The sequence below is a fragment of the Passer domesticus genome, chromosome 19 (assembly GCF_036417665.1).
Source record: "Passer domesticus isolate bPasDom1 chromosome 19, bPasDom1.hap1, whole genome shotgun sequence".
Classification (NCBI taxonomy): domain Eukaryota; kingdom Metazoa; phylum Chordata; class Aves; order Passeriformes; family Passeridae; genus Passer; species Passer domesticus.
Window position 1 is genome coordinate 9438178 of NC_087492.1, and position 22058 is coordinate 9460235.

Consider the following 22058-nt stretch of genomic DNA (forward strand, 5'->3'; position numbering starts at 1 on the left):
CTTTGCTGGAGGAGACAAAGCGTGAGCTGCAGAAGATGGGAGAGCAGCAGGAGATGAGGAAGGCCATGCTGGAGCAGCTGGTGACTGAGACAACCAACAAGGTGAACGAGCAGATGAGGTCCTGGGGGAGCATTCCCAGCCCTCCTGGCTTGGTGCAGTACTCCTGGCGGGGTTCCCAGCCACATTCCCCAACTGGCTGGGGCCACTGAAGCCCACAGCATGCAGGACTGGTGGTTCCATTCATCCCATCTCTTGAGCTGATTCCTTTTGCCTTTCCTGCAGCTGGCTGAGATAGGGGAGATAGTGAAGAGTGTGCAGGAGGAGAAGGAGAAGGCAAAGGCAGAGTGCTCCAACTGCACCTTTGACATCAATGAGCATTTGGGGGAGCTCCTCCGGCGCTGTGAGAACCTCCAGGAGCAGGTGGAATCCCTGGAGTCCCGGCAGATGCCTGTGGGCAAGCTTGAAAAGATGATGAGGAATTGGGGCCAGGTAGGCAGCTGGCAGCATGGGGGACTGAGGACATCCCCTGGGGTAGACCCAAACTGCCCAAACTGGCCTGGACCAGTCAGTGGCATGGACGGAAATGAAAGCCTTGATGCAAATGTCCTGTTGACACTGAGAGGTCTTGGCCACTGTTTGAGTAATGTGGGTCTGCCCCTGTGGAGCAGCCAGACCCCCTTTGTTCAGCAACAAATGTTTTTCCTCCTTGGAGCAGAACACACAGCAGATGCAGCCCGAGGATGCAACAGCTGTACAGATGCAAAGGGACTATGAGAAGCTCAGCTTCATATCTGGGACCCTCCAGAAGGACTCTGAACAAAAGCAGAAAGAAATCAAAGTAGGTGGCTGAAAATCCTGTGGTATCAAAAAATCTCCCAGGCTCTCCTTGTGATTCCAGGCAGGATCACAAGAATGTCTCCCTGCTGACCTTTTCAGCACTGTGCTGGTCCCAAGTGCATTTCCTCAAGGTTTTTGGGCAGGGGGAGAGGGGTGTGTTCCCCTGGCCAGGATGCAGCTCCAACCTTACTGCGGTACGATCAGTTCCTTTCTGTGCTGAAAGATGCTGTTCCAGTCTCTGGAGAAGCTGCAGAAGGAGAAGGCAGATCAGCAGGACATGCTGGCAGCAATGGACATGGTACAGTCTAGAGGGGCCTCTGTACCAGCCCAGGGGCTCCCGGGCAGGGTGACAAATGCCCCTTGCCCTTGGGGGCTGGGGGGCAGAACTGGTGTGGGGAGGGAGAATTTCCTGAGCTCAGGGGGTCCCTCACCCTCCAGATGGTGGGACCAAGCTCACCAGGCTGACGGGGCAAATGGGGCCACAGCAGCCTGAAAGGGCCATGCTGGCCTGGGGGAAGCACTCCTCCCTCTCCCCTCACACACGCTGGCCCTGCCTGTCCTTCCTCATCCCTTTCCCCACTGCTCTCCTGCCCTTCCCCTCTGCTAGAAGGCGGACAAAGCTGCCTTGGGCAGCAAAGTCAATTGCAGCCAGTTTGATGTCACTATGGAGCGTCTGGATGAGAGGATGGAGGAGTTGCAGAGCCAGATTTCAGGCCAGGAGCAGCACTGGAATAATACGCAGCAGCAGTTCAGTGATGCAATGGAGGAGAAGGTGAGGGGTACCTGGTCCCCACCATGAGGAACTGGCACCTTTGGGACTTGGCAGCCTGAGACAGCACCCCTCTGAGGATCCCCCTCCAGGCTTTTTCCTGGAGAGCTCCATGTCACCTCCTGGGGCAGCTGGCTGAGGCTGTGCACCTGTTCACAGCTGGATCGCCTGGAGCTGAAGACTTTCCGTAACCAGATGGAGGAGACCTGGAAGAGAAGTATTGAGGAGCTCAGGAATGAGATGAAGCAGGGTGACAGTGGTGCTGGGATTAAGAAGTGAGTGTGATGGAGACACTGATGGCTTTTTGGGGAGAGCGATGGTCCCATTCCCTCCAGCTCTCCCACACACTGCCCCTCTGGTCCCCTGCCACGGCACCAATTCCACTGCTAAATGAACCTCAGGGAAGCTGATGAAGCAGCTGCACCTTCTCCTTCCACCAGCAGCGGGTTGCACACAGGCAAGGAAGAACAAGGAGAGGGCACCTGCAGGACAGAGCCTTCCCAAAGCAAAATGGGGCTGTGGGTGCAAAGGCTCCCAGAAGCTAGGCTGGGAGAGGGCAACTGCTCCTCCCAGGCAGGGCTGTGACACGCCGTGTCCCAGAGCTGGATCATGCCCTGCCCTCCTGCCATGCACACAGGGGACTTTGGTGCCCGAGAGGGGCTGCAAGCGCTGCAGGGGCTGCTTGGGATGGTGACATGGGTGCCTGTGGCCTTCCCCTGGCCTCAGCCAGCACCTTGGGGATGGGGAGAAACAGGCTCAAGAGCCCACTGTTCAGCCTGCAAACACCGTGACCCTGTGCCGTGAGCTGCCCAGCGCCTGGCTGCTGCCCGCCAGCTGCTGCCTGTGTGCTGCAGAGCTGTGGCCCCAGGAGCTCAGCCAGCCCTCTTCCCTCACCCTCCTCAGGCAGCTGCCAGTGCCTTTCACGTGCCTGTCCTGTGACCGCATGCTCACCGTGCAGGTTCCTGGCCAGTGAGTAGCACCAGGGCATGGGGGCAGCGGGGCTGGCATGGGGGAGATGGGTGCCAGCAGTGACCCTGCTGGGCACAGGGGTGCCACTGTCTGCTGGGGAGGGGCTGATGTGGGGAGCCCCCTCTGCAGCCCTGCCCATCAGCAGGGGCTGTGGGCACTCATCCCAAGGGCTACAGGCAGCGGGATGCCATGGGGTACAATCCCATGGGTTTGTGGGTGCCTCCTCTAACAGGAACAGGTTGTTTGTCCCCTGTCACACCCCTGTGACTCCTGCCCTCCCCAGGTACCCCAAGATACTCCCATATTTGCAGCCACTGCGCCCTGGCAAGGAGCCACAGCACAGCCAAAGGTAAGGGCCCTGAGGACACATCCCTGGCTCCTGGGGTGCACCGTAGCCCTGCCACAGCAAGGAGGGCTCTGCATTTGTGTGGGACAGGCTATTGCTCCCTGCTTGCGGCTCCTGCAGCAGGTGGACAGGAGCTGGCAGGGACATGCAGGCAGCACTGCCAGTCCCCTCCCTGGCACAGCAGGGTGGTGCCCAGAGTGCCACAGGGCTGGGCACTGAGGATCCTCTGCCCCATCCCACAGGAGGCCAGTGGTCCGTGGCGGTGGCTCCCATGTGCCACAGAGCTCTGGCAACCATCAGAGCAGCAGTTTCAAACTGCCACCAATTCAGGATTGTCTGCGGAACAAGGCATTTCTGCAGGGACTCGTGACCCGCCCCAACAAGGTAGGGATGATGAAGGTGAGGACATGGCACGTGTACTGGGGGCGGGCCGGGCGATGCTGAGGATTCTGGGTGAATTTGTGCCTTCAGTTTCCTCGGGCACAGCTGCTTTGGGAGGGTTGCTAGGGAATGCTGGACTGGACCCTGCCTCTCAGCCAGCTACTCTCTCCTTCCCAGCCCAGAGTGGCCCAGCTGCTGGGCAGGGGTGGACACATGCTGAGGGGCCGCAATGACCAGCTTCCTGTGGTGACCAGGACACTGGATGAGCCAGGTGTGGCCCTGTCAGGGCACGGGGAGCAGGGGGACAAGAGACTGGCTGTCTGCTGGGTCTGCACCTGCTCCCTGCGGGTCTCTGGCCAAGCAGGTGACCCTCCTGCTGCCCCGTTCTGAGCTGGCTGAGCTGACCCAGACGGGGCAGCCCCGGGGCCTGGGGGCTCAGCCTTGCCTCTCCCCCAGGCCCTGCCACCTCTCGGCATCACCGGCCAGGCACGGCCCCCCGACACGTCTCCAGGGCACCAGGGCTCCCCCAGCCACTCCAGCCCCGGGAGACTTCGACAGCCCTCAAGTAGCTGGACAGGACTGGGAACCCAGTGCTCCACCAGGGATGTCTCATCAGCAGAGAGTAAACTCTGGGACAATTGTTGTCTGAGAAATAACATTTTCATTGTATTACGTTAATAAAAAACCTTCTGAAAGACACACACAGCCTTTCCCCATTGCCTCTGAAAACACTGGGATAAATCAAAGTGTCCTACACTATTTTTACTATTAGTTATCAGGCATTACTTTATTCCCAGCACTGGGGTACATGGGAGTAGCTCCACTCAGAATGCACACCCACTCTATAAACTTTTCACTATGTATTTTCAGCAAATAAATTAAAGCTCACTGCTTATAAATTACATATTTCTCTTCATTCATTAATCTCCTATCATCCATTTGTTATTGATTTCTCAGTTCTCATGCTGCTGCCAGATGAACAATTGCTTGCTCCTGGCGGGCTCCACACTATGCTCATTTTGCCAAGTCCATGGAACCACACCATCAAAAGCAGGATAAACTTTTACCAAGAGGGGAGTCAATCTACAGCCCATCGATCTAAGCTTTCACTAATTAAATAACTGGCCAGCTTTACCAACTTTTCTCCTCATTTGCAAAGAAGCACCATTTCACCACGTGGTCAGGTATGACTGTGGGTTCACTGACCACCCGAGACTGCCATGGAGACTCCCAGGGCAGAAGAGTGCATGTGCTGAGGGGAGGGAATGTATATTCATGTCTTGGGGGAAATTATTGCCATATGTATGTTTCTTCTGAGAATAGTTATGAATATGATGACAAATACAGTATTTCAACAGGGGCTTTTCCTGTACACAGCATGTACTCTCTGTGCAGCCATCCCCCATACATCTGGCTTTGCAATAAAGAATGCCTAATCCCTAATATGAAAAAAATCCCTAATATGAAAATTAAAGCATTTATTTCTTTCTGGTTGTGATAACAATGTTAATTGGTCCACTTTTCAGTCTTTTTATTATGTGTAGTGTTTTTCCAGATATTGTTTTCACGACACTAAGAGCAGAATTCTCCTTGTTCATTTCTTCTTTACCTCTGGTTTCCACACCTTGTCCTCACACTCTACAAATTCTGCATTCCTGGTGTCCAGTTCTCAGCCCCATTTCTCTACCCCAATCTTTGTTCACTGAATCATGTCAAGGTTATCTAGCAAAACTTAAAAGTTCAGTGATTTTCCCAAATGGTGTTCCATTAATAGCAGTTTGTATAAAGTCTTGCTACATGCTCCAGTGGAAAACTGCACTGCTAATGATTAAGTGAAGCCATTATTAACAGACTTAATGAAAACAAATAATAGGAATCTCAAATTAGAAAGTTATATCATTTCCAACACATCCCCCCTTTATAAGTGACCTTATTTCTTTTAGGATTACTTCCACTTAAATCATTGGATATTTAGAAAGACTTAAGACACTAAAATGCAATAATTCCTATTAAAATACTTAGTAAAACTTTTTGGCAAAACTTATACTATTTTAGATCCAGGGCCATTCAATTTTGCCAGCGTTTTATCTTGGGCTTGTTATTCTGGGGTTACCTCTGAAAGGTCATACATTTTGCTGCAGCAACTATTAGGATGCTTTTCTCTGCCAGCCCTTTAGCAGCTTTATCTGCCAGTCGGTTTCCTACACTAACTGATGTATTTCCTAATGGATGAGTTTTACAATGCATGAGAGCCACATGGGCTGGTACCTGAACACTTTCTAGTAATTGTCTGGTAATGTCTCCACCTTTGACAGAGGATCCTTGTGCTGAAAGGAGCCCTCCTTTGTTCCAGAGAGCTCCGTGGGCAGGTACTGCTCCAAAGGCACGGTTAGCATTAGCCCATGTGTTCCCATTCTTCCCCTGAGACAATTCCAGGCTGCCATAGACTGAGCAGCTCAGCCCTGTGTGCAGAGGTGGTAAGAGGTAATGGGACGGCTTGGATTGGGCCCTACTGCACAGCCAAACTTCTGCTTTCCTTTGCTCACAAAGCTGCTCCCACCTGTGGACAATTGCGAGGCCGGATCTTCTACCAGAGGATCTCCTCTGCTGGAGTGAAGCTGCTCAGTCGTTGGAACACAGGCATGTTGTGAGGCTTCTTGACTTTCTGGTACAGATTCCAGGAACGTGGCTGGGTGCAAGGCAAAGGAGTTTGCAGTTCCCCATCATCCTGCTCCAACAAGACAACTTGATACTTCAGCATTCGACTTGGGGGTCATCAGTGGCCTCCTTTTTGTCCTAGAACAGAGAGGACCAAGGGGGGAACATGAGCAGTCGTTATCTGGCCCATGGTCCATTCGGGGCTTCTTGGATTAAAGCGCAGCTCCTGCTCCAAGTCAAAGGCAGTTAAGGGACATCCCTTAACTTACACTGTCCACTTGTTTGGAAAAATATCTTATGGCCCTTTTCCATGTGCATAACCTCTGAGCTAACACCCGTAGTGCAACACGTCAGTGCTCATGAACAATCTGCTCAAGAGGCTTGCTCAAGTCAGGTAATGCCTGTGCAGGGCTGACATTAGAGCTCTCTTGGGGTCTCTGAAAGCCTCTGGCATTCTGGGGTCCACTGTAGCACCTCCTTGGTGTAGCACCTCCTTGGGCGATTCTCAGGGTCTCATATAAAGGTCTTACCCATAGGCCAGAATTAAAAATCCTGAGCCCGCACCAACCACCCATTCCTAGAAATATTCCTAACTTGCAAACAGACCTTGGCTCTGGAGTTTCACAAATCCCCTCCACCCTTTTGGTTGCAAGGCTTTGCTGTCCCTGGGAAATGAGCCTCAGGTAGGTTTGGCATTAGGGCACTTCTTTGACACTTTGGGCCTTCTTCTTGGATACCCTGTAACTGGCTTGTCTCAGAATGTTCAGGAAACTTAAGAGTCATTTCAATGCATCCAGCTTGAGTTCCATTAGCAATTAAAGTATCACCTGCATACTGCAGCAAAGGGGTATCTTCATTCTCCTTTTCCCATTCTGAAGTGACTGCCAGAGCCCTGGCCAGCTCTTAGAACTCCAGCACCCCACCAGCAATAGGGATCTGCCTGGGTATGGGGATTTACCAGAGACAGAACCTTTACAGCCACTTGCTCTAAGATGCCAGATAGAAGCCACATCAGGAACCAGGCAGAGGAGAAAGCTGTCTGTCTAGATGTTCCACAAGGAACAGCTTATTCCAGGTGAAAGGAGCTCACACAAAGAGCCCCAGGCACTCCTGTGCAAGGGGCTTTGTACAGATACAAATCAGGGGGTGGATACAAACAGCAAACCAATAGGGAATCCTCAGGGGAGGAGTGAGGGGATTACATCAAGCATCTGGGGCCAGTTGGGGTAGGAGGGTGCAGAGGATGGCTCACATGCGCCAATGGGGCTTCCAGGAGTAGGGGGATTCCAAAGGGATGTTGCGAACAGGGATTGGCCTGATAGTTAACGGGCAGAGAAGGTTCAGGAATAAGGGGCTCAGTTGCCTTGACAGGCAGGGAAAGAGCTGGAACAAGGGGTGGAGAATGACATGAGGGGCAGCTTTGAGGGAGGGTAAAACCCAGGAGTAAACCATCTCAGGGAGAACATGAGGGCACGAGGACAGAACGATGCACTTAAAAAGGAATCAATAAGATAAATTCAAAGCGCAACACCGTACCTCCAATTCTTTTGTCAATTGGTTTTTGTCTTGGGGTGTGTCGTGGGTTAAGACGGAAGTGAGTTTTTTGGGAGGTTGTGGTCAAACCAGTCAGTGCTTGGATTTGAATATTGGCACCTGGTTTGGCCACCGAAGGTATGGACCGCCTCTGAGAACACAGGGGGTTAAAAGCAAGAACTGCCAGGAGAACTCTCTCTTAGTTTCAGTCTGTAAAGGAGCTCAGAGCTCCCCTGCCCAGCCGGGGCTGGCTGGGGGAGGGAAGCCATGCGGCCGGGTGAGGTAGGCCGGAGCCTCGGGCAGAGGAGGGGAGTGAAGGCCTTGCAAGATGGAAGGGTGGAGGAGCCTGAGAAGCATCGGGCCCCGCTCCTACCCCCCGGGAGATAGAGAGAGAGAGAGAGCCAGTGCCTGTGCTGCCTTGGAATTCGGTATCATGGACTGGCAGCACGGCCGGCCAGAAGTGGGGGATGCGGCGAGAGAAGGTGCCCGGCAGCTGTGGGAGTTCTGGGCAGGCAGAGGCCCAGATTTTAACCCCTTTGTAAAATAATGGAAACCTTACAAATACTGATCCTCCTGAATCAGAATGAGGAGAGAAAGGTGAAGTATGAAGAAATGGGCAAGTGTGAGGAAAGTTGGTGCACGTGAGAGATGTCAGAAGAGGTGAGAAGAATCCTAGGTGGGAAGAGATGATGGATTGGCCTTGAGCTGGACTCTTTCTTGTATGGCCATGGACAGACCCATGTTCTTCCTGTGACTCAGAGACTGTATTTAGGGGGAGGCAATGCCTTGGAGTCAAGAGTGAAGCAGTGGCGGGAACAGAGATGGCTGAGGAGGGTGTGGGATGCCCTCTGTCTCCAGGAGGGGAAGATCTCTGTTCATGAGGCCCCTTGGCCCCAGGGGTTTAAATCTGGGGGGGACTGGTGTCCTGAATTTGAGAGACTGCTGCTTTTGGAACTGAGTGGAGCATCCTTAAACGGGGAGCCCTAAAAGCAGTCCTGGCCCATGTGCAGTGGTGAGAGCCCTGGACATGGAGGGAAGAAGTCACGAGGGCCGATGTTCTCTGGGTGGTGCCACGAGTGACACGGAAACACAAAAGGTTTCAATTGTGTTTCTGGGGGAAGCCTATGGTGCAAGGGGGGACTCCTCTCTCCCTGATGGATTTGAGGGTTGATTACTTGAGGGGTGATGATGGATTGATTATGTCAGAGATGGTGACGGGGTGGAAATCTAGGGTGTTATTTCATTCTGTGGAGAAAATGGAGGGGAGGAGGAAGAGGAATTGATTTGGAGGGTTTTCATTCTTAGTTTTGTGTTTGTTCCTTTTTAGATGTTGTAATTAATAAAATTAGTTTCCTTTATTCCTGAGTTGGAGCCTGCTTTGCTCTGTTCCTGATCACATCTCACAGAAGCCACCAGAGAAAGTGTATATTCATGGAGGCACTGGCACTGTGGCAGAGTCAAACCATGACAGGGTGACAGCATGATACTGTGTTTCCTATTGTCTGCTTTATGCCCAGACATGGGTCCTGTAACTTTAAGCTGGGTCTGAGAGAGGGGTGCAAAGCCAGTGGAATTCTTTTGGTGTGGCTTTCCAACATCCTCCCCCAGGCTCCCTCAGATGTGTTGTGCAGCACAGACAGAGGGAGTACATCTCGGCTTTCAGCTGGCTTCTTGTTTCTTTGACAATGGCAGAAGTTTTTCCAGGACTGTGGCTTCTTCTCCTGGAACGGTTTTTGCTTTTCCCTGGTCTGAAGCACCAGAACATCGCCGGCAGCCCTGTGCCTTGTCCCGCAGGGGAGGCCTTGGGATGCACATCCCGGCTCTGGACTCGGGAGGAGCCGAGCCACGCCTACAGAAAGAGCTCTGAATCCACCAGCCTACCCCACAATGAGAAGGCTTGAATATCTAACATTATTCATTCTTTTTCCCATGCCTGCCTGCACACTGTGTGTTAAATAAACAGCTTTTTTCACTTTCTTCCAAAAATTTCCTTGCTGTGGGAGGGAAGGCGTGCCAAAACCTGTTTTCGTTAGAGGAGATGTTTCCTCCTAACTTGTCTCAAATTGAGACATTTCTCAAATAATGTGGGGTGATTTTTGAACCCTGGAGGAAGAACAGTCCACCTCAATTGGTTTTCATGGCCCGTCAAGGAACGTTCCAGAAACAAGAGTTGACTTTCAAGGGCAATGCAGAAAGAATCATCCTTAACATCCACAACAGTGGACTCATCAGTTTCCTTAATTGAGGTGAAGAGCGCATAAGGCCTTGCTGCCACTGGGTCTCACACCAGTCTCACACTATTTCCTTGACAGCTCTGACATCTTGTACTGGCCTGTGTTCCTTAGTGTGTGCTTCCTTTACTGGCAGGAGAGGAGTGCTATATTGTGACTCACATTCCCTTAGTGACCCATCTTCCAAAATTTAGCAATTCATTCTTCTAACCCTCTTCTACCTTCTAACTTCAAAGAATAATTGTTCTGCCTGACCAGTCTTCCATCAGGCTCCAACTGAATCCTTACTGGTTCCAGTGTCTTGATTTCCCTGGAATTCCATTGGTGCACACCAACACAGTGACAGTGTTTTCCCCCTCCTCCCACCAGGGATGTGCAGGAGGGAAATACTTGTCCAGCCTTCCCTGCTGAACATTCTGAGCATGCCCTCTCTCAGCCTCTTCCCCCACTTTTGCCATTACCACAATTCCTCCACCAGGAGTTAATAGTGTGTCTGAACAACCTTCCTATAATCCCAGGGCTCTTTGCCTTGAACCCACTGGATTAGGGCATCAGAGGATCTCCCGGAAAAATCTTTGGAGTGCACTGGAGTCCTCTCGATCCCATCAATCCATGGAGCAAAAGAAGGAGGAAAGTTCCACCTGGGTCATTAGCAACTGTCACCAAAACCAGGATAGATGAAATCCTCAAAGACTATCCTTTTAGTTTTGGCAAGTTGGGCGTTACTTTATTCTTCTCAGGACGAGTGGAGCGGATAGTTCCAGCCACACACACAGAAAAGCTTTTGACTTAGTTATCTGTTTTTTGCAAACAAAGGAATCAATGGTCATCCATTCTCAATTCCATCATTCTCTTCATTACTTTGCATTCTAACTGCTGTTGGGCTTCACCCACGGAGACTCTCTGCCCTGACCAGCAGCAGCAGCAGGGCTGGCCCGGAGGCAGAGCCACAGCAGGGGCAAGGAGCTGAAGGGGCACCAGGGAGAGCGGGGAAGAGAGAGGCTGGTGAGACAAGGCCCGGCCTGTAATTTTAAAGGTTTTTATTAACTAAATAACACTACTTAACTAACTTATTAACTACTCATTAACTAACCTAATAAAACTAAAAAGTCATCGTTCTGATGACTGTCGTCACACGCGTTTCGTGCTTCTCACGAGATGTCCCAGGTCGAGCACTGGGCGATGGGTCCTTTCCAGCTGGCTGGGGGCTGTTGATGTCCGGCGTGGCTGGAGAGGCTGGATGAGCCCTCGTGCCCATGGGAACAGTCGGGGAGCTGTGCGCGGCCGGGGCTCTTGTGAGGCGGCAGGGCCTGGGGGTGAAGTGAGGCTGAGCTGCCACTTCCCAGGGGAAGCAACAATGGAGCAACTCTGCCAGCCCAGGAGGGGCCAGCATGAGTGTCACCTTCCTAGTAAAAGACTGTGAGATATCCCCACGACTCAGTCATTCTCCTCCATTCTTCTGCCCCTTCCAAAGCAGTCCAGAGCCCCAATGCCCATCCCAACTTGCCCAGATCTGCACACACAGCCGTACTCATCCACCGGCCTGTTCCCAGCAGACAATCAGCCCCCTGTCCTCGTTAACCCCCGTGCCCTAACAGGACCATACCTGACGCATCCTGTGTCCTGGTCACTACAGGAAGCTGAACATCATGGCCCCTCGGGATGTGTCCCTCACTGGGCTGCAGCAGGGTCACACTGGGCTGAGGAGGAGAGGGCAGCTGGCTGCAATGCAGGGCCCAATCCAGCATCCCCCAATGAACCTCCCAACCCAGGTCTCCCTGGGAACTGAAGGCACAGATTGCCGCTGGATAGTCAAGACTCAGTCACCATTCTGTGTCCCCACCGTCATCATGCCTACCTTGTTCTGGACTGTCAAGGAGGCCTGTGGCTGACTACTTTTCTGTGGAGAAGCCTGGATGTTCTGCATGGTGGAGCTGCTGCTCTGATGGTCCCCAGAGTTCTGTGGCACACGAGGGACCCTGCCATTGACCAATTGCCTCCTGTGGGATGGGGCAGAGGATCCTCAGTGCCCAGCCCTGTGGCACCCTGGGCACCACCCTGCTGTGCCAGGGAGGGGACTGGCAGTGCTGCCTGCAGGGGCATGTCCCTGCCAGCTCCTGTCCACCTGCTGCAGGAGCCCCCAGCCCATCCACCCGGCTGGATCTGCTGGCTCTGTCCCCACGGCCAGGTGTGCTGGCCATGGCCGTGGCAGGTCCCTGTGCACAGGACACCAGCTGGCAGGATCTGGTCGGTCCCTGCTGCAGAGCTTGGTTTTTGGGAACTCCTTTCACAGGAGGCATACAACTCCCCACCAAGCGTGAGCTCAAATTGAAAACAGACACAGCTCATCAGATGTGCTTTCAGCAACCTTGGGACAGAGATGTGGGTGAGACAGGGCAGGCAAGGCAAGGAATGCAAAACACCCCAGGCCTGGGGCAAGCACTGGCCCTCCACAGCTGCCTTCTGCTCCCCAGCTCTGCCCAGCCCCGCCAGGCTCCTCTGCCCCAGGCCAGGTGCAGAGCCCTCCTTGCTGTGGCAGGGCTACGCTGCACCCCAGGAGCCAGGGATGTGTCCTCAGGGCCCTTACCTTTGGCTGTGCTGTGGCTCCTTGCTGGGGGGCATTGGCTGCAAATACGGCAGTGTCTCGGGATACCTGGGGAGGGCAGGAGTCACAGGGGTGTGACAGGGGACCAAGAACCTGTTCCTGTTGGAGGCGGCACCCACAAACCCATGGGATTGTACCCCATGGCATCCCGCTGCCTGTAGCCCTTGGGATGAGTGCCCACAGCCCCTGCTGATGGGCAGGGCTGCAGAGGGGGCCCCCACATCAGCCCCTCCCCAGCAGACACTGGCACCCCTGTGCCCAGCAGGGTCACTGCTGGCACCCATCTCCCCCATACCAGCCCCGCTGCCCCCGTGCCCTGGTGCTACTCACTGGCCAGGAACCTGCACGGTGAGCATGCGGTCACAGGACAGGCACGTGAAAGGCACTGGCAGCTGCCTGAGGAGGGTGAGGGAAGAGGGCTGGCTGAGCTCCTGGGGCCACAGCCCTGCAGCACACAGGCAGCAGCTGGCGGGCAGCAGCCAGGCGCTGGGCAGCTCACGGCACAGGGTCACGGTGTTTGCAGGCTGAACCGTGGGCTCTTGAGCCTGTTTCTCCCCATCCCCAAGGTGCTGGCTGAGGCCAGGGGAAGGCCACAGGCACCCATGTCACCATCCCAAGCAGCCCCTGCAGCGCTTGCAGCCCCTCTCGGGCACCAAAGTCCCCTGTGTGCATGGCAGGAGGGCAGGGCATGATCCAGCTCTGGGACACAGCGTGTCACAGCCCTGCCTGCGAGGAGCAGTTGCTGGAGGGAATGGGACCATTGCTGTCCCCAAAGCCATCAGAATCTCCATCACACTCACTTCTTATATCCAGCAGCATTTTCACGCCTCAGCCTATTCTCAAGCTCATCCATGTTCCTGTTCCAGTTCTCCTCCATCTGGTTACTGAAAGTCTTCAGCTCCAGGCGATCCAGCTGTGAACAGGTGCACAGCCTCAGCCAGCTGCCCCAGGATGAGACATGGAGCTCTCCAGGAAAAAGCCTGGAGGGGGATCCTCAGAGGGGTGCTGTCTCAGGCTGCCAAGTCCCAAAGGTGCCAGTTCCTCATGGTGGGGACCAGGTACCCCTCACCTTCTCTTCCTCCAGAAGGCTGAGCTGCTGCTGCGTATTGTTCCAGTGCTGCTCCTGGCCTGAAATCTGGCTCTGCAACTCCTCCATCCTCTCATCCAGACGCTCCATAGTGACATCAAACTGGCTGCAATTGACTTTGCTGCCCAAGGCAGCTTTGTCCGCCTTCTAGCAGAGGGGAAGGGCAGGAGAGCAGTGGGGAAAGGGATGACGAAGGACAGGCAGGTGATACAGCGTGTGTGAGGGGAGAGGGAGGAGTGCTTCCCCCAGGCCAGCATGGCCCTTTCAGGCTGCTGTGGCCCCATTTGCCCCGTCAGCCTGGTGAGCTTGGTCCCACCATCTGGAGGGTGAGGGACCCCCTGAGCTCAGGAAATTCTCCCTCCCCACACCAGTTCTGCCCCCCATCCCCCAAGGGCAAGAGGCATTTGTCACCCTGCCCGGGAGCCCCTGGGCTGGTACAGAGGCCCCTCTAGACTGTACCATGTCCATTGCTGCCAGCATGTCCTGCTGATCTGCCTTCTCCTTCTGCAGCTTCTCCAGAGACTGGAACAGCATCTTTCAGCACAGAAAGGAACTCATTACTGCATCGCATGGTTGCAGCTGCCTCTTGGGCAGGAGAACTCACCCCTCCCCCTGCCCAAAAGCCTCAAGGAAATGCACTTGGAACAAGCACAGTGCTGAAAATGTCAGCAGGGAGACATTCTTGTAATCCCTGCCTGGAATCACAGGGAGAGCCTGGGGGGTGCTCTGACACCAAAGGAGTGTCAGCCACCTACCTCGATTTCTTTCTGCTTTTGTTGAGAGTCTTTCTGCAGGGTCCCAGAAACAAAGCTGAGCTTCTCACAGTCTCCCTTCATCTGTACAACTGTAGCCTCCACGTAGTGCAGCCGCTTCTGGTCTTGCTCCCGCTCCTTGAAAGGAAAAACCACGTACTGAGCAAAAGGGACTCGGCTGCTCCACAGAGGCAGACCCGCATTACTCAACCAGTGGCCATGAGCTCTCAGCGTCAGCAGGACATTTGCATCAAGGCTTTCATTTTGGTCCATGCCACTGACTGGTCCAGGCCAATCTGGGTCTACCCCAGGGGATGTCCTCAGTCCCCCATGCTGCCAGCTGCCTACCTGGACATATTTCCTCATCATTTTGTTGCATTTTCCCATGGCCATCTGCCGTGACTCCATGGATTCCACCTGCTCCTGGAGTTTCTCACAGCGCCGGAGGAGCTTCCCCAAGCACGCTCTGATGTTGAAGGTGCAACTGGAGCAGTCTCCATTCCCCTCTTGCTGCTCATCCTCTAGGTCCCCAGTTTCGCCTGTATCACCAAGCTGCAGGAAAGGCAGAAGAAATTGGCTTAGAAATGGGATGAATGGAATCAACAGTGCTAGGTGGCCCCACCCAGTTAGGGAATATGGCTGGGAACGCCACCAGGAGTACTGCACCAAGCCAGGAGTGCTGGGAATGCTCCCCCAGGACCTCACCTGCTCGTTCACTTTGTTAATTGTCTCAATCACCACCTGCTCCAGCATGGTATACCTCATCTCCTGCTGCTCTTCCATCATCTGCAGCTCACGCTTTGTCTCCTGCCGCAAAGCCCTGGCCAGCGGGATGGGGGCAAGGGCAGGGTTACTCCTGCAGGGCTGCTGGGCACCTTGTGCCCACAAACCCAGACCATCTGGGCTCCCTTGCAGCCTCCCAGGGTATGAAACCCACTCCTGTCCTCTTACTCAATTTGCTGAGAGATCTCCTTGCTGCTCTCTTCTTTCCATTTGGCTGCATCCTCCCTCAGCTTTTGAAGGTCCTCTCCCATCTTCTTAATCTGGGAAGACCAGTGACAGTAGAGTCAGGGCACAGCCATCATGTTGTCCCAGCGTGGGGGCCCTTCAGACACACAGAAAGCCCCAGGGCCCCAACGCAGTCCTGAGACCCTGACCCCAAACCCTGCTCTTGGAGTCTCATTGAAGTTCCCCATGAGAGCCCAAAGATTACATGACCCAACAGCTCACTAAGGCAGGAGTCTCCTTAAGCTTCTTTATGTCTCCTTCCATGCGGATCTGGGTTGTTTTTATCCTGTCAACCTCCTCACGGAGATCCTGGATGAGAGTCATGTCCTAGGAGAGAGCAGTGGTGGCAGTGAGCCTCAGGGAGGGTCAGTGGGGACCCGCAAGCCCTCGAGCCCTGCTGTGGTTTGCCAAGCACCGGGGACAGTGCAGGGCCAAGCTCAGCCAGGCTGGCAGGGCTCTGCAGGCAGCACGGTCCATGCATCTAGCAGGGCCAAGAGTGCTGAGCTTCCAACCAGCAGGCCAGAGGGTATGGGCTGCAGTCTCAGGCCCAAAACTTGCTCCCAGCAGCAGCTCACCTCCTCCTGGATCTTCTTAATTTCCTCTGACATGCAGGACTGTAGGAGAAAGTGCTATCAGAGACAAGGAGTGGAGGCAACATGACATTCGCCACCACCGTGGTCTGCACAAACCTGGGCCTTCTGCATCTTCCTAACATCCTCTGAGAGGTGGGAAACCTCTGCCTGTATCCCAACAATCACTTCATGAACAAGCTATGAAACAGTTTGAGAAACAGGGATATCAGAGGTGGTGGCCAGGGCAGCAACACCCCAAAGAGCCCTACCCTGCCACGGGCAGCCCATGGCACAGCCAGGTGAGCAGGGAGTGTCCCAGTGCCACCTGCCCCAGCCGGGCTCAGTGCCAGAGCACTGAAGCCCATCCAGACAGCAAAGAGCCCCTGCCAGCGGCTCTGCCAGGGCAGTGAGGGCAGAGCCAAGCACGGCTGTGTGAGGAAGCAGAGAGGGGCTGTCTGCTGGGGGAGTGCCCAAGGGCTGGGAACAGCTTGTACCTCAGACATCTGTTTCTTGCAGTCTTCCATCTCTTTCTTCATCTTTTCCATGTGAGTGGCCACATCAGCAAGTGAGGGGCAACTCAGCTGGCCTGTCCACGGCTCCTGGCTGGTCAGGTACTGCACGTCCAGGTGCTCCAGCACAGCCTGCAGCAGTTTTTTCATGGCTGCAAAGTGAACAGATCCCTTCTGGGGCATCTCGATGGCGAGATCCAGCATCTGGGAGAGGCTGAGTGTGTCCAGGGATGTTGCCATGACTGCACACACACTGTCCCTGATTTGGCACAAGCTTTCCTGCCTAGTTGGGTCTGTCAGGGATGAGCAAAATTGGTGACAAATGGGTTAAACAAAAGGCGTGATAGAAGCAATGAGCAAAAGCAATAAAGAAAAGGTGGCGTAGCCAGCAGGCTCCTTCCCCATCCCTTGCAGGACTGGAGACTGTACTGCTCATGGCCCACCTCATCACAAGTTCCATTGCCAGGCAACGCACCCCACTCCATTCCTGGGAACAGTGGGTTCCAGACTCATGAAGTCATAGATTAATGGAGCCTTGGAATGGCTGGGGCTGAAGGGACCTAAAAGATCATCTCGTTTCAGCCCCGGTCAGGGACAGGTCAAGGAACATTTTCCGCTAGACCAGGTTGCTGCAAGTGTCACCTAACCTGGTCTTGGACATTTCCAGGAATGGTGCAGACTGTGGCAAGGCATCACCACGCTCACAGGGAAGAATTTCTTCCCAATATCCCACCGATCTCTCCCCTCTCTCAGTGTGAAGCTGTTCCCATGCCAGGCCCTTGTGCAAAGTCCACCTCCAGCCCTTTTGTAGTCCTTTTATTTGCCAAAACATGCTCCAAGGTCTCCCAGGAGAGTACAGCCTCATTGTCTTTTTCTTTTTTATCCGTTGAAGATGTGTGTTACACCTAAGCCAGTTCCTTCACTGCTGCAAACCCAGGGCCAGGTTTGGAGAATCCATTGGGATCAGCCTTTGCCAGGGAAGCAGTGGGGTGCTGTTCCTCATGCTGGGGGTGCAGGAGGAGCCCCGTGAGCCCCTGGCTGAGCTGTAGGGTTGTTGGGGCACAGACTCCTTTCTCCTCAGGAGTTCAGGGCAGAGAGTCTCCGTGGGTGAAGCCTTTGTACCATTTCCTCCAAGTCAGGTTTTATGTCAGCTTGACAGTCCATAAAGAAGACAATGAAATCATTTCTCCTGCCAATGTCCCCAAGATTGTGTGGGAAGACAAGCCAAGTTCTTCCCTTGAACACCTGCCATCCACCCCCACCTGCCCCTTTCCAAAACACGCTCCGTTCACCCCTTCTCCTTCCTGCTTCAAAACTCTACAGCAGCAACCTTTGGGTGAGGGGATACAGAGCTGACTTATGAGCCAGCAGAGGAAATAAACCATTGAGGACTCTCAAATCGGCTTTCAAGCATTGGGAAACCTGACAACATGGAAAGGGAATATATTTCCTGCACCCTGACCTTGTCAGCCACCTTCTGCTGTTTCTTTGTCCGACATGTGAACATGGGAGACGCCTGCAAATCCTCTCTGGCACATCTTCTTAGCTTTAAGGTCTCTAATCACTCTTGCCTCCGTTTGTTTTTTTCACCCTTCATGATTTTTTCTTGTCCCTAATTTCTTGAGCTGTTTATTGCATACAGTATGAGAAAGAAAACCAGTATCAAAGGCACTGTCTGCAGTAGTGACCAATGAAGTTAATCTCCAGGGACATGACAAGGCTTGTAATAAGCAGCACATCTAGGGAAAAGTAGAGCAAAGTAAGTTCATTTCAGTGCTGTGTTGTTTATTGCTCAAATATGTCTTGTAAGAGACATAGGAAGATGAAATAAGAGCAGTGAAGAACAACAAGAACAAGAAGTGAACAATGAATGATGAACATGAAATAAGAACAATGAATAAAGAACAATGAAATAGGAATAGGAAGTTAGAATAAAAAAGAAGAACCAATAATTTAGAACATTAATACAGAACATAAATTAAGAATGGAGAACATGAATTAAGCTGGCTTGTCTGCCTTCTTCACTTTTTTCTTTGGAGGCTCCATTCCAGCTGGAGACCTTGGCTGTGGATGTTGTCTTCTGTATGGGTGAAAGAAGGACAGGATGGAGTTAATTCAGAGAACCCACTCAGCCTGCCCAGCACAGAGGGCACTACAAATCCCTCCGTGTGACCAGCCAGGGCAGAGCTCTGCGCTCCAGAGGGCATTTCCACAGGGAGCAGTGGGTGAGTACAGGGCAGGGAGTGGGCGCTCCTTGCCAGCAACGGGGAGAGCAAAGGGGGAGCAGCTCGGCAAGAGGGAGAGGCTCCATGCTCTGGTTCTTGCACGCTGATGGGGAGCAGTGGCACCGGTGCCCTTCAGGGGCACTTGCCACCTCTGAGCACCAGCTGCTCATGCCCTGTCGTCTGGCTCAGCCCAGCCAGGCCCCTGCCCCAGGGACCAGGAGTGAAACTTGGCTCACGCAGTCGTTGGCTGCTTTGCCCTGCCCAAAACTACCCCGTGTTTGACTTGTCCACAGCAGATCCAGGGGGAAAGGGCAGGTTGTCCACCCCTCTGGCAAGCAGGGAGCAGGCTGATGCTGCCCAGCATGCTCGGTGCCCTCCTGCAGCTCACAGGCTGCTGTTAACTGCGGTGCTGGTGCCACGGGAGGGATGGTCACATTTCTTCTTTTCTTCTTGTCCCTTTCTACCAGCTCAGTGTCTTCTGCTCCTTGCTTTCCTGCTCATTTTGGCTTCACCAGGCCGTTTTGTGCACACACAAAGCCTAAACATCTTCAAGAAATCTCCCTCTAGTACTTCAGAGAGTGTTCTGAAGGAAAATGGTAGTAGGATCCCAGGACATCGGGTGTTATGTGCACATGTACAGTACCCAGCCAGCTCTGGGCAGGGCAGCAGCGTGCACTGTCCCTCGCCCTGGCCCTGCTCCAGGATGGACAATGGTGGAGGTCACCTGTCACCGAAATTCAGGAATAAAAATTAACAAAAATGCAGTATTCAGAATCAGGCATTTCTTTATTGCGAAGCCCAACTACAGCTGTGCCTGCACAGGGGAGAGCTCCACCAAAGTGCAGGCATGGTTCCAGATGGTATAAGTATTTATTACCCACGGCATTTATTTATTTCTTTATTACCCATAAGCATTTATGACACGTTCTACTTTAGGTGTCCACAGAGCCCCATCAATACCTTGGGCCGCCTTGATTTGTTACTGCGCTCTCAAGGTACCACTGACTGCCACATTAACTGCCATGAACTGCCATGAACTGCCATGAACTGCCATGAACTGGCCGAAGGTTTTATTGCTGCACGCCATGGTGAGTGAGAAGCATGCCTGCAGTGTCCTTTCTCCCGTCAGAGCACAGACATTCCTGAGTGCTGGGCTCCGTGCCAGCCCCGGCACACGGCGCTGCTCTGCGGCAATGGGGACACGGGGAAGCGCTGCCCGCCGTGTGTCCCCCGTGTGTCCCCCCATGTCCCCCTGTGCTCCCCCGCCTAGGGAGCTGCTCTTGCCCGGCACGGCCGGGCCCAGCCGCCGGGTCTCGCCGGCACTGGGCAGGATCCGGCGCAGGCTGCGGGACACGGCGGGGCTGCCCGGCTGGAAAGGAAGGCAGCTCCGGCTGCTGACAGGAGCTGTGGGCAAGGGGCTGCCGCAGTGCGGGAGGAAAGCCGCTGGGCCAGCCCCTGACGCTGCCCCTCAGAAAGGAGGAGGAGGAGGAGGAGGAAGCTGCCACACGAGCTCGGGATGTGCCAGTGCAGAGATGAGGGGACGAGTGCGCACTTGGGGGCCGGGGCCAGCCCTCGGGCACGGCTCCAGGCGGCTCCTGAGTCGGCGTCAGGGCTGCCTGTAAGGATTTCAGGCGGCAGCCGAGAGCAGCAGCGCCAGCAGTGCCCGCCGGGCCCCATGGCCATCTGCCCGTGGCTTGCCAGCCCCTCAGGGCCGCGGGCTCTGCAGCGCTGCTCCTGCTGCCGCAGCGGGCCCGGAGCCTCGGAGCTGCCCCGCAGCCGCCACGGGAGCAGCAGCAGCCTCAGGGCTGGCCCGGGCTCGACCTGCTCAGCCCGGAGGCAGAGCCACAGCAGGGGCAAGGAGCTGAAGGAGCCCCAGGGAGAGCGGGGAGGAGAGAGGCTGGTGAGACAAGGCCCGGCCTGGAATTTTAAGGGTTTTTATTAACTAAATAACTGAACACTAATTATTAACTAACTTAATAAAACTAAAAAGTCATCATTCTGATGACTGCTGTCTCCGGCGTTTCTTGCTTCTGACTAGATGTGCCAGGTCGAGCACTGGGTGCTGAGTCCTGTCCATCGGGCTGGGGGCTGTTGATGTCCGGTGTGGCTGGAGAGGCTGGTCGAGTCCTTTCCAGCTGGCTCCTGGAACAGGAACATGGAGGCTCTAGGGAATAGGTTGAGGCGTGAAAACGCCGCTGGGATTAAGAAGTGAGTGTGATGGAGACACTGATGGCTTTTTGGGGACAGCGATGATCCCATTCCCTCCAGCTCTCCCACACACTGCCCCTCTGGTCCCCTGCCACGGCACCAATTCTGCTGCTAAATGAACCTCAAGGAAGCTGATGAACCAGCTGCACTTTCTCCTTCCACCAGCAGCAGGTTGCACACAGGCAAGGAAGAACAAGGAGAGGGCACCTGCAGGACAGAGCCTTCCCAAAGCAAAATGGGTCTGTGGGTGCAAAGGCTCCCAGAAGCCAGGCTGGGAGAGGGCAACTGCTCCTCCCAGGCAGGGCTGTGACACGCCGTGTCCCAGAGCTGGATCATGCCCTGCTCTCCTGCCATGCACACAGGGGACTTTGGTGCCCGAGAGGGGCTGCAAGCGCTGCAGGGGCTGCTTGGGATGGTGACATGGGTGCCTGTGGCCTTCCCCAGGCCTCAGCCAGCGCCTTGGGGATGGGGAGAAATAGGCTCAAGAGCCCACGGTTCAGCCTGCAAACGCCGTGACCCTGTGCCGTGAGCTGTGCAGCGCCTGGCTGCTGCCCGCCAGCTGCTGCCTGTGTGCTGCAGGGCTGTGGCCCCAGGAGCTCAGCCAGCCCTCTTCCCTCACCCTCCTCAGGCAGCTGCCAGTGCCTTTCACGTGCCTGTCCTGTGACCGCATGCTCACCGTGCAGGTTCCTGGCCAGTGAGTAGCACCAGGGCATGGGGGCAGCGGGGCTGGCATGGGGGAGATGGGTGCCAGCAGTGACCCTGCTGGGCACAGGGGTGCCAGTGTCTGCTGGGGAGGGGCCGATGTGGGGAGCCCCCTCTGCAGCCCTGCCCATCAGGGGGGGCTGTGGGCACTCATCCCAAGGGCTACAGGCAGCGGGATGCCATGGGGTACAATCCCATGGGTTTGTGGGTGCCGCCTCCAACAGGAACAGGTTCTTGGTCCCCTGTCACACCCCTGTGACTCCTGCCCTCCCCAGGTATCCCGAGACACTGCCGTATTTGCAGCCAATGCCCCCCAACAAGGAGCCACAGCACAGCCAAAGGTATGGGCCCTGAGTGCAGCGGCGGCTGGCCTCAAGCCAAATCCCGGCAGGCTGCGGCCAGTACTGCCTGCAGCGCTGGGGCACTGCCCTGTTCCCGGGTCGTGTTTGGAGAGCGCCTAAGGCTTTCAGCCTTGGGATGACGAGGACCCGCAGTAGCCAAAGAGAGCTGCAACCCGCAGGAGTAAAGAGACAGACTTGAGAGGTAGCTCAGACCTGTTTCTTGTCACTAGGGAATTCTACCAACTGAAGACCCCGAACTGGGACTTGACAATGGTTTTTAAAGATGGGTGAACAACCAATGGGGAAACAGAGGGATGTCAGGTGT

At 54.6% G+C, this 22058-nt stretch overlaps 3 protein-coding genes and 2 long non-coding RNA genes across 7 annotated transcripts in view; 2 read left to right on the top strand and 3 right to left on the bottom strand.

Moving 5' to 3' along the window:
• Positions 1-9628, top strand: part of LOC135283855 (uncharacterized) — a 40474-nt gene extending 30846 nt beyond the window's left edge. The window contains exon 3 of the long non-coding RNA XR_010349453.1: positions 8154-9628. This is a non-coding gene — a long non-coding RNA (uncharacterized LOC135283855). The remainder of the gene's footprint in view (positions 1-8153) is intronic.
• Positions 1-22058, bottom strand: part of LOC135283848 (uncharacterized) — a 250559-nt gene that overhangs the window by 56700 nt on the left and 171801 nt on the right. The gene's annotated exons all lie outside the window — the stretch shown is intronic.
• On the top strand, positions 455-2112 carry LOC135283751 (glutamine-rich protein 2-like). Of its 2 annotated transcripts, XM_064394821.1 has the most exons (5): positions 455-489; positions 716-838; positions 1061-1135; positions 1445-1609; positions 1766-2112. In XM_064394821.1, the coding sequence occupies exons 1-5, from the start codon at positions 469-471 to the stop codon at positions 1883-1885; spliced, it is 504 nt and encodes a 167-aa protein (XP_064250891.1). In that variant the 5' UTR covers positions 455-468; the 3' UTR covers positions 1886-2112. The 2 variants fall into 2 exon arrangements, with proteins under 2 accessions (XP_064250891.1, XP_064250890.1); XM_064394820.1 differs by lacking the exon at positions 455-489 and having other exon boundaries at positions 608-838.
• On the bottom strand, positions 4751-11724 carry LOC135283853 (uncharacterized). 2 transcript variants are annotated; one of them, XR_010349450.1, is made up of 4 exons: positions 11583-11724; positions 11331-11424; positions 10818-11034; positions 4751-6098 (listed from the first exon to the last, which is right to left on the bottom strand). It is a non-coding gene; the product is annotated as an uncharacterized LOC135283853 (long non-coding RNA). The 2 variants fall into 2 exon arrangements; XR_010349449.1 differs by lacking the exon at positions 4751-6098 and having other exon boundaries at positions 10750-11034.
• Positions 13843-16521, bottom strand: LOC135283844 (glutamine-rich protein 2-like). Its single transcript, XM_064394967.1, has 8 exons — positions 16243-16521; positions 15866-15946; positions 15752-15790; positions 15399-15503; positions 15120-15211; positions 14874-14988; positions 14517-14720; positions 13843-14306 (listed from the first exon to the last, which is right to left on the bottom strand). Exons 1-8 carry the CDS (start codon positions 16495-16497, stop codon positions 14160-14162), a joined length of 1038 nt encoding a protein of 345 aa, XP_064251037.1. The 5' UTR covers positions 16498-16521; the 3' UTR covers positions 13843-14159.

Coding starts and splice junctions, on each gene's coding strand:
- LOC135283751 (XM_064394820.1), top strand. CDS start 644: ATGTGGGTCTGCCCCTGTGGAGCAGCCAGACCCCCTTTGTTCAGCAAC. Junction 1,136..1,444: donor TGCTGGCAGCAATGGACATG/GTACAGTCTAGA, acceptor CCCCTCTGCTAG/AAGGCGGACAAAGCTGCCTT. Junction 1,610..1,765: donor GTGATGCAATGGAGGAGAAG/GTGAGGGGTACC, acceptor ACCTGTTCACAG/CTGGATCGCCTGGAGCTGAA.
- LOC135283844 (XM_064394967.1), bottom strand. CDS start 16,497: ATGGCAACATCCCTGGACACACTCAGCCTCTCCCAGATGCTGGATCTC. Junction 15,791..15,865: donor GGAAGATGCAGAAGGCCCAG/GTTTGTGCAGAC, acceptor TTTCTCCTACAG/TCCTGCATGTCAGAGGAAAT. Junction 15,212..15,398: donor TTAAGGAGACTCCTGCCTTA/GTGAGCTGTTGG, acceptor TGGTCTTCCCAG/ATTAAGAAGATGGGAGAGGA.